Genomic DNA, 10,570 nt, shown 5'->3' with positions numbered 1-10,570 from the left:
ATGGAAGAGTGGGGAGGTGTGATCTCCAGACTTTAATATTTTCAGATAGTGGTCCTACTGAAATATTAACACACCTACAATTCCTGTAAATAGAGGGTTTAAATACATCATCCTTAAGATGTATGATAGCAGAAACATGAAACCTGAATCGATCTAAAAACAAAAAAACAACCACATATCCATGATACAACACCCAAATGACACTGCAGGGTAGTTTTGGGGATGTAACATAACTCAGTTAAAGTTAATCCTGAACCATTTACTCCTGTACTGAGGATGTTGTGAGGTTCTGTTATACTTTGGGGGGCATTTTTTTTTTTTTTTTTTTTGCCATGGTTTGAGTCTTCTTGTCCCTCTTAGAGGAAAATGTCACTGCCAATCAAGAGAAAGTGCAATTTCTATAATAAAAGACTATTATTTCATATTATTTCCCTTCATAGTTATCGATCGTGGCTCAATTTGTAATCACAAGGTTGCCGGTTCGAGCCCCGGCTTGCTGGTGGTGGTCAGAGGGCCCGGTGGCGCCAGTGTCCGGCAGCCTCGCCTCTGTCAGTGCGCCCCAGGGTGGCTGTGGCTACAATGTAGCTTGCCATCACCAGTGTGTGAATGGGTGGATGACTGGTTGTGTACAGCGCTTTGGGGTCCTTAGGGACTAGAAAAGCGCTATACAAATACAGGTCATTTATCAGATATACACCCACGTGAACTCCTGTGAGTTGGTGGTCGCCATTGCCATCATAAAAACACCAAAAGCAGGATTATTTCCCATAAGAATGGAAGGACATTATCCGTACTAAGATACATAAAACTTTCCTGATGACGCCTCAGCTCTTGTCCGCTGACATTGAAATTGTTTTTTATTTGAAAGCAGGTGGATCATGACAGAGAACACCGATAAAGAACAATCCGGGGTATTCCGCGCATGTGTGTGATGAGTATCTGGAGTTCTGCAGGGCGGTGCAGCAGGTCCGTTCAAAGTCAGTAAATGTGGGCCAGGCTTCACTCGTCGGCTGCGCAGTCAGGTGTTTGTTGACATGCAAAGATACCGACTTAGTTCAGTTTGCTTTCGACTTCTTGTCGTGAGCGTTTCTGTGTAATGGCACAACGACGCTGTTCCCTTCAAACTCCAAACTTTCTTTTGCATGGAGCTTGACCTACATCGCTTTTATTCGTTTCCGTACACGAAGGATGAAATGATGATTAGTCCTTCAATGCGCACTTTGTTATTTAAGTTTTGTTGTTGCTGAGGCTTGCTGTTGAGCTCAGGCACTGATCATGGTTGGAGGGAGAGCGGCTGATTTGGTGCCCACAACTGCTGTTAAAATCTTCTCAGCTGGAACAGCAGGCTGCGTGGCGGACCTAGTCACCTTCCCACTGGACACCGCCAAAGTCCGGCTACAGGTGAGGCATCAGGAAGCCCCACCCACCTCATGGTATTTGCAACTATAGCCACCTCAAAATATTCTCGGTAATTAAGAGCTTTATATTTTATAACAAAAAGTGTAACACAATTCAGAATATAAAAAAAGTGGAAAAATTGGTGCACAGGGACACCCCCCTCACCCCGACCCGGCTCAGCTTATCGTGTAAGTGTTGTTTCCTGATTTATTTCTTTCTTTCTTTCTTTCTTTCTTTCTTTCTTTCTTTCTTTCTTTTAACATATTTGTCACACTCAAATGTTTCAGATCACCAAATTACCGAAACCCCAAAGTCCGTTTTTAACTGATGATTTGAGTTATTAGAGAAACAAGTGTAACGTGAGGGTTCACTTGATGGAATCTCCCTGAATAATTAGGAACAGCACGATGGAGACAGTTAACTGTCTTACCAGCCTCTTTACTCTCAGCACACAGCAACAACAAAAACCAACACTTCCTGTGTGCCGCCGTCATCAATATTTCACTGGGCTCTAAGAAGCCAGGAAATGTTATACTCAGATCAATGCAGAAAGACCAACTAGGTAGATATAACACATACTTATTACTGCTTTGAACATGCATGTGTAAACATTCAAATGTGTAAACATGTAAATACCAAAACAGGTAACCACCAAATAGCTGCATAACTAGCTCTATAACCCTTGTAAACACCTCTTTTTGTATATCAAATTACCTTTAAATTTACTTCCACATTTTACACAAGATATCCAAACCTACCTTGCCTTGTGTGAAAATGTAAAATTTACTGTGACCACTCACATTTTTAAGAAAGCAAAGTTCAATTTCACTAGCCACACCCAGGTGTGATTACTGCCAGTCTAAAAAGTGAAGTAGGCTAAAATATGACACAATTCAAAGAAACAAAAAACCAAAACAAAACATGTAAAACAAAAAGTCACTGAAAGATATCAGTCTGGAAATGGAAATGGAAATGGAAAGTCATTTCTAAGGCTTTGGGACTCCAGTGAACCACAGAAAAGAACCCAGTACAACATCTGAAGAACTGCAGGCCTCACTTCAGCTAGGGTCAGAGGTATAGAGGTGATGGGAATGTGATGGTGTCGAGCTGCTTTGATGCTTCTGAGCGACTTGCTGTAGCTAATGGAACCATGAATTCTGCTCTCTACCAGAACATCCTGAAGGAGAATGTCCAGCAATAAGTTTGTCCCTTCAAACCCAAAAACACTTGAGTTATGCAAGAAACACACTAGTGTTTTGGATCCTTATCCTGCTCCTAAATGGTAAACTGACTGGTTCTTATATAGTGCTTTTTTACTCTGCCTCATTCACCCATTCAAGCAAGCAATTTTTGCTATGCTTTTTCTATCTACAATTCACACACATTCATACTCCGATGGATGCATCGGAGAGCAACTTGGGGTTAGTATCTTGCTCAAGGATATTTGGCATGTAGACTAAAGCAGCCAGGGATGGAACCACCAATCTTCTGATTAGCAGATGACCTGCTCTAGCACCTGAGCTATAACCACCCCAAATGGCCTTGTCAAAGTAGGAACTGGCGTTATCAAACTCCAGACTGAAATCTTATTGAGATGCTTGGGAGTTATTTGAAACAGGCTGTTAACGCCTGTTAAAAACAATGTTGTTTGTTTTGTTTTTTTTACAGGCGTAACTAACAAAATTACCAGTGAGTGTCAGTTTTCCCAAAATCATTGAAGTTGCCATATCTGTCTAAGAGCATAAAAAATAACATTTATTCATAATGTTACCACATGAGCATTTTTAGGATACTATAGATATAGATTGTTGTCAGCCAATACCTGTGTTTTGGCTGACTAGAAGATAAACTGCTTTTCATGTTGTCCAACCCCCTAGTTCAAGCATATGCTCAGAAATATCTCAACACGGCTGCATGTTACACGAATGTAACCTAACAATTAAGAAAGCAGCCTGATCACAGACATATGTGGACATTTTCCCTCTAAGTGAGGCAGTGAGGCTGATGGCACATCTTGAACCTGTTATTATGTTTCTTCAGGTGCAAGGTGAATCCAAGCCCTTACTGAAAGGCCAGAGGGCGGAATACCGAGGTGTGTTTGGCACCATCTTCACCATGGTGAAGACAGAGGGGCCGAGGAGTCTGTACAGCGGCCTGGTGGCAGGGCTGCACAGGCAGATGAGCTTTGCCTCGATCCGCATCGGCATGTATGACACCATGAAGCAGCTCTACACGCGAGGCTCAGAAAGTATGTCTGCATCAAAACCACATCCCACAACTCAGTACACAGCAGAAAGCTCAGAAAGTACGTCTGCATCAAAACCACATCCCACAACTCAGTACACAGCAGTTTACAGCCAGTGTACCTCAGGAGTTTCACAACTACCAAACAAATTTAACCTGTTAAACCTGTTGCTGGTCTTGAGCTGGACTTTGTATTATTTGCCTTGTTTGGATGGATTTATTGTTTCTGTCCGATGTCTCTTTATGTTATAATTTAGATTTTTTTTAAACAAACCTTATAATGGTGAACTTTTAAAGCCAGGTTTCCATTGGTAAAAGAGATCTTAATTTACGGCACTTCCTGGTTAAAGTAAAAATAAACATTAAAAAAAACCCCAAAATGAGCTTCAAATACAATTATTTTATGAAGGACTCACTGTCTTATTGTTTTGATTAATAATTAAAATTATCACAGCTAAAGGTGGTACAGATGGAAAACAGATAAAATCCTTGCAGGTGATCCAGATGTGCAAAAATTCCTTTACTGTGAGTTTGATGTCAGTGTTTCACAGCTGTTAGGAAATACATGCCAGTCGGCAGGTATAAACATGTAAGAAATTATGTTCAGAAAGAGACGTTTAACTGATGTTTAGAGCAACTGGTTAGTTTAGATTTTTTTAAGATTTCTTAAGGCAAGGCAAGGCAAGGCAAGTTTATTTGTATAGCACAATTCAACAACAAGGTGATTCAAAGTGCTTTACAGAGACATTAGAAACAAGAACAAATAAAAAGCATGATTTAAAATTGAATAAAACAAGCAAATAAACTAACTAACTAATTAACAAACAAACAAACAACAGTATATAAAATCAAAACAGATAAAATCAGAACAATAGATAAAATCAGTAGTTAAATGTAAGTTTTGAAATTTAAGCTTAAAAGTGTGGATTTGGTGCTTTATTCAAATGCAGCTGAGAACAGGTGAGTCTTCAACCTGGATGTAAATAAACTGAGTGTTTCAGCTGATCTGAGGCTTTCTGGGAGTTTGTTCCAGATATAAGGAGCATAAAAGCTGAATGCAGCTTCTCCGTGTCTGGTTCTGACTCTGGGAACTGATAAAAGACCGGATCCAGATGACCTGAGGGATCTGGATGGTTCATACTGGGTCAGGAGGTCATTGATGTATTTTGGTCCTAAACCATTCAGAGCTTTATAGGCCAGCATCAGAACTTTAAAGTCTATCCTCTGACGGACAGGCAGCCAGTGTAAGGACCTCAGAGCTGGACTGATGTGGTCCACTTTTTTGGTCTTAGTGAGGACTCGAGCAGCAGAGTTCTGAATGAGCTGTAGTTGTCTGACTGATTTTTTAGGTAGACCTGTAAAGATGCTGTTACAGTAATCAAGCCTACTAAAGATGAATGCATGGACTAGTTTTTCCAGGTCCTGTTGAGACATCAGATCTTTTATCCTTGATATATTCTTGAGGTGATAGTAAGCTGACTTTGTTATTGTCTTAATGTGTTTTTCTAAGTTTAGGTCTGCATCCATCACTACACCCAAATTTCTCGCCTGGTTTGTGGTTTTTAGATGTATAGATTGAAGTTCTCTGGTGACCTGTAATCGTTTTTCTTTGGCGCCAAAGACTATTACCTCAGTTTTGTTTTTGTTTAGCTGGAGAAAATTGTGGCACAACCAGTCATTGATTTCCTCAATGCATTTACCAAGAGCCTGTACAGGGCCTCGGTCTCCTGGTGACATTGTGATATATATTTGTGTGTCATCTGCATAGCTGTGATAGTTTATTTTGTTGTTGTTTATAATCTGTGCCAGTGGGAGCATGTAGATGTTAAACAGAAGGGGTCCCAAGATGGAACCTTGGGGAACTCCACATGTGATACTTGTCTGCTCAGATGTGAAGTTACCTATTGATACAAAGTATTTCCTGTTTTCTACGTATGTTTTGAACCAGTTTAGTACAGTTCCTGAAAGACCTGTCCAGTTCTCCAGTCGTTTGAGTAATATGTTGTGGTCAACTGTATCAAATGCTGCACTGAGATCCAGTAAAACTAGGACTGACATTTTTCCACTGTCTGTATTCAGACATATGTCATTAAACACTTTGGTCAGAGCGGTTTCAGTGCTGTGGTTCTGTCTAAAACCTGACTGGAAGGCATCGTAGCAATTATTCTGTTTTAAGAAGTAACTGAGCTGTTGGGAAACTGCTTTTTCAATGATCTTACTTAAAAACGGGAGATTTGAGATCGGCCTGTAGTTGTTCATTTGTGTCTTGTCAAGATTGTCCTTTTTCAGTATAGGTTTGATTACAGCAGTTTTTAGTGATTCTGGAAACACACCTGATAATAAAGAAAAGTTGACGATCTGTAACAGGTCTGACTCTAAAGTCTTTGAGACCTTTTTGAAAAAACTTTTTGGCAGGACATCTAAACAGCAGGAGGAGGAGTTCAGTTGATCTAAGATGTCCTCCAGGTCTTTGCTGTTAATAGGTTGAAACTGTTTCATGGTGTTTAAACAGTTTTTTGGTGGACACAGTACATATCCTGGATCTGCTGTTGATGTACCAATTGCTTGTCTAATTTTTTGGATTTTTTTTTTTTTTTTTAAGGGGCTAATGAGCTCAAACACTCCCTTCCTAATATCTGAAAATAAACTTCAGAAATTGAAAAGTCCTGATCATCTAACCGGAAATCAGACTCCGACTAAAATGAGTATAAGTCTAAACCGTAATCGCCTGAACTTGTTTTGCAGAAAATGCCTCCATGATGTAAGCCATGGAGAAAAAATGTCCTCTTTCAAGGAATGTGTTTATGCTGGAGGCCTCACCTATTCTAACTATGCCGCTGTGGCATTATTAAGCAATCCAGATTTCCACCCAGATCAACAAAACTTCAGAAATTAGAGACACAACAACACACCCGCTTGTTCTCATTTCCATGTCCAACCCTCTCTTTCACTTTTTCTCTGGTTTTTAAACTCTCCCAAAGGCATAAGGACATCTGCCTGACCTTGATGAGGACATCTCCAAACTATAATCTCTGGCCTAGCTTGTTGCTTTATTTAGTGAAATTATCAATTAAACCAGTTTGAATGAATAATGTTCTACCAAAGAAAACAGTGTATGTCTACCCCAGTAGGAAATGATGCTTGAAACCTGAGAGAAGAGGATCTACCAAATAGAAAGTGAAATATTAACTCGCTTCATATTAAAAGCATAACTGAAAAATTTTGTGCATCCAGGTTTCACTATGATTATCCGAACTGCACCAAGTTTGATCTCTAATTGCTGTGTGTGTCTTTGTTTGAGGCACCAACATGTCATAAATCAATTGCTTGCGTAACAGATGCTGGACTCGGGACTCGACTGCTGGCAGGTTCCACCACAGGAGCGATGGCCGTGGCTTTTGCTCAGCCCACTGACGTGGTGAAAGTCAGGTTCCAGGCTCAGGCCCTGCGGCCTGAGAGCGGCTCTGTCAAGAGATACAGCAGCACGACTGATGCCTACAGGACCATTGCCAGGGACGAAGGTTTTAAAGGCCTCTGGAAAGGTATATTAAAATACACTCCACAGGGTTTAGGTGTTATTATTGCACAACATGACATCCCTAACACCACTGAGCAGCGGTCATCTTGTAGCAGTTATGACTTATATCATTATATTTCTCATAGATTGCCACAGGGATGATTCATGTCAGCCTCTGAGCTGTAACATCATGGTCAACAAAAAGGAAAAAGCAAAAAGCAAGGGTTTAGGGTCATGTTAAAAATATAAGCTCTGAGGGAAACAAAAGTAAAAATCATACTTACACAAGTTAGTGGCGCTTTTATGGTTTCTGCAGCCTAACACTTATGTTACGTCACAAATTAGACCACAGGTGACTGACTTCAACTGACTTGTCCCCAGAATTTTACGGAGTCTTCTGTTGGCCGAGCATTTCTCAGAGAAACCGGCTGCCTTATGTGCAGATTTTATGTTGCAAAACAAAGATGTGACGCTTGCGTTACTTCAGGCATCTGACAGAGAGCCCACAATGACCTCTGGATAAACCAGCACATTTTCAGATTAGTCTTCCTAAAGGGGAACCACAGTGATTTTACATGTGAGTCTTTTTCAGGTGTTCATGAAACTACTGTATGTTTGGGAAAATACTGTGTGGCTCCAGAAAAAAAGTGCTTCCTCTATTGACTGACAAAAACACAACAAGTGATTTGAATTTGTTTTGGTGAAGAAAATTAAGATTAATTAAAAAAAGGGCTTAAAACTACGTTAGCTGCTTGCAACATAACAGAACTGAACAAACTCCCTGGAATTGTTGGTAATCAAATCACAAGGTTTTCCCCAAGGAAGACAAATCTGTATAATCCCACAATTGACAATTATTTTTCCCATTTCTATTAGTGAATAAGACATACAGTAGAGTCTAGAAATCTTTGGACAGTGACACATTTTTCATAACTCTACATTCTTGAGTGCAGACTCTCAGCTTTAACTTTTAACCCTAAACCTTATTTGGCGGTGAAGTCATTACATTTCTATGTGCTTTTTTTAATCAGTGTGGGTTAATAGTTCAATATATGCATTTTTTTGTGTCCTTTAACCATTAAAACTAGAATTAATTTAGACAATGCTTCAAAACAACAGTCCAAATACAGCAAGTACCCAGAGATGTTACCACGATGGCTGTTGAATGGCAAGACTTGCTTCCAGAGGGACTTGTGGATATTTTTTATAAATTAGCAGCCAGTGAAACTTCTACATGATCATTTTTTCCCCTGAAAGCCCTAAATAAGTTACACAATAGATTTTTAAGGAATAAGCAAATATGCCACAAATTTAAACTTATATTTACTTTTGTTTTTTATCCTCTCACTCCATTTTTTGAAAAAAAATTGCAAATTTCTGCTGATAATGACATGAGTGTGCTGCTGAAACTGATTTAAAATGAGATGCTGTTAACTGTTGAGGCCAGTAGAAGAATTTCTTCTTTATAGCAAAGTGAAAATCATGACTGATTTTCATGACTGTTTGATGACAGCGCAGGATGTTTTTTAAGACTGAGTTCACCAGAGAAAGAAAAGTGTTCCTATATGTTTGCTGTTCTTACAGGTTGTCTTCCAAATATAACTCGTAACGCCATCGTAAACTGCTCTGAGCTTGTGACCTATGACATAATGAAAGAGCTCATCTTGAAGTATAACCTGATGACAGGTAAGTGCAAATCTTTCTAACGCTCTCTCCAGCGTCGTGTTTGTTTGTTTAAATAACAAATCAGTTTTTCCTGCAGACAACATGCCGTGCCACTTCACCGCAGCATGTGCAGCCGGTTTCTGCACCACGATTGTAGCATCCCCTGTGGATGTGATAAAGACACGCTTCATGAACTCAGTGCCTGGGCAGTACAGCGGTGCTGTTAACTGTGCTATAACCATGCTGATTAAAGAAGGACCAACAGCTTTCTACAAGGGGTAAGGAATGTATTTTTGAAAACCAAGCATGACAGAGTGACTCCTACACACATTCTTGTTTCATCTGATTTCTTTCACAGCTTTGTGCCCTCATTCCTTCGCCTGGGTTCCTGGAACATTGTGATGTTTGTGAGCTACGAGCAGATAAAGAGAGCTGTGATGAGGTTTCAGCAGTTCTGAAAATCTTTGCTCGGACCTGTTTGCCTGTTGGTTTGATACTGAAGCCATTGTAGCACAGCTATTGTTGTTGGTTTAGACCTTTTCACCCTCAGGAATAAAAGTGCACATCTAACAAGGAGAAACTGCAGTGATGATTGATTTTTTTTAAAAAAGCATTTATTTAAATATTTACTAATTCTTTTCTTATATCTCCAAAAGCCCTCTTTTCACACGAGGCATTTTAATGTTTACTGGCACACTTGAACAGACGCACAAGACAAAATGCCCACAGTGCATTCTTTAAGTTGTATCTTTCTTAGGCAAGTGTATGCATTCATTGCCTTTGCTTCCAAGTGTAGTAATACACGCATGAATGGAGAAGCACAAAGCTGAATTTAGATGTGCAAGGTAACAAATGACTGTTGGATATATACTGACAGAACAGGTCGAACATGTTTCTGAGGCTGTAAAAAAGAATATAGGAAGTGCAAATGTATGTAAATATGTAGCCCAGAGTAATTATCCCATTTCATACTGAATTTTCCCAAAGCATACAATTAACACCTTTTGGAATGAGCAGCTCCTATTTTTATTTTTATTTTATTTCATGGATAAGGTAGAAATGTTTGTTTTATGTTAGGCCATAATTGAAACTACTGAGATAACATGTATACTCTACTCACACTCTTCAGAAAGGCATGTTCCTGGATACTAGAGAAAAGGGCAAATTGTTTATTATAACTGCAGATTCAGGAGGAACAACAGCTTTCATTCTGGTTGTGTAATGGTGGGCCAGCTCTATATCATCCTGAGGTGCATAGACATTTGCCCACCCAGTCTACCTGTGTTTTGTAGGAGGTAAATCAGGAGTAAGGGTGTTGAGCAAACTGTTGTGGTTTGCTGCTTCACAATTCCAGCAATAAGTCGCTCATTCTCAGTGGGTGCTGGATAATGATGACCAAAACAAATAAGCCTCTTTTAGTTACCGTGATCAATAACCTTTTGCTTGGTGGCTTTGAACCCACCATCTTCTCTGGTCATATGACAAGTTATGCTAAAGTGTTATTATTTCAATATCTGCTCAAAATGCATAGATATATAATTCCGACATAGTTTTAGACCTTTATATAACTCAGATCAGTATTGTGACAGATGAGATTAAATGGGTTACATTAAATCCGACATAATATTTGTTTTCTAAAATGTCTCAGTCTTCATTGAAAACTTGAACTCAGCACTCATAGCATATGTTTGCTCACTGGGTTTAAGCTACTGTGGGAAAACTCCCTGTAAGCCTCATATATTTTCT

At 39.5% G+C, this 10,570-nt stretch overlaps 1 protein-coding gene across 1 annotated transcript; it reads left to right on the top strand.

The window, feature by feature from the left end:
- The first annotated feature begins 1,275 nt into the window (after positions 1-1,275).
- LOC146619149 (dicarboxylate carrier UCP2-like) lies at positions 1,276-9,282 on the top strand. Its single transcript, XM_085371646.1, has 6 exons — positions 1,276-1,401; positions 3,439-3,646; positions 6,981-7,184; positions 8,744-8,845; positions 8,922-9,102; positions 9,183-9,282. Exons 1-6 carry the CDS (start codon positions 1,276-1,278, stop codon positions 9,280-9,282), a joined length of 921 nt encoding a protein of 306 aa, XP_085227772.1.
- Positions 9,283-10,570: the final 1,288 nt, after the last annotated feature.

The sequence above is a fragment of the Diplotaxodon limnothrissa genome, linkage group LG14 (assembly GCF_057381915.1).
Source record: "Diplotaxodon limnothrissa isolate DT_005_m linkage group LG14, D_limnothrissa_male_GT1.1, whole genome shotgun sequence".
Classification (NCBI taxonomy): domain Eukaryota; kingdom Metazoa; phylum Chordata; class Actinopteri; order Cichliformes; family Cichlidae; genus Diplotaxodon; species Diplotaxodon limnothrissa.
This window is presented reverse-complemented; position numbering and strand designations above follow the sequence as displayed.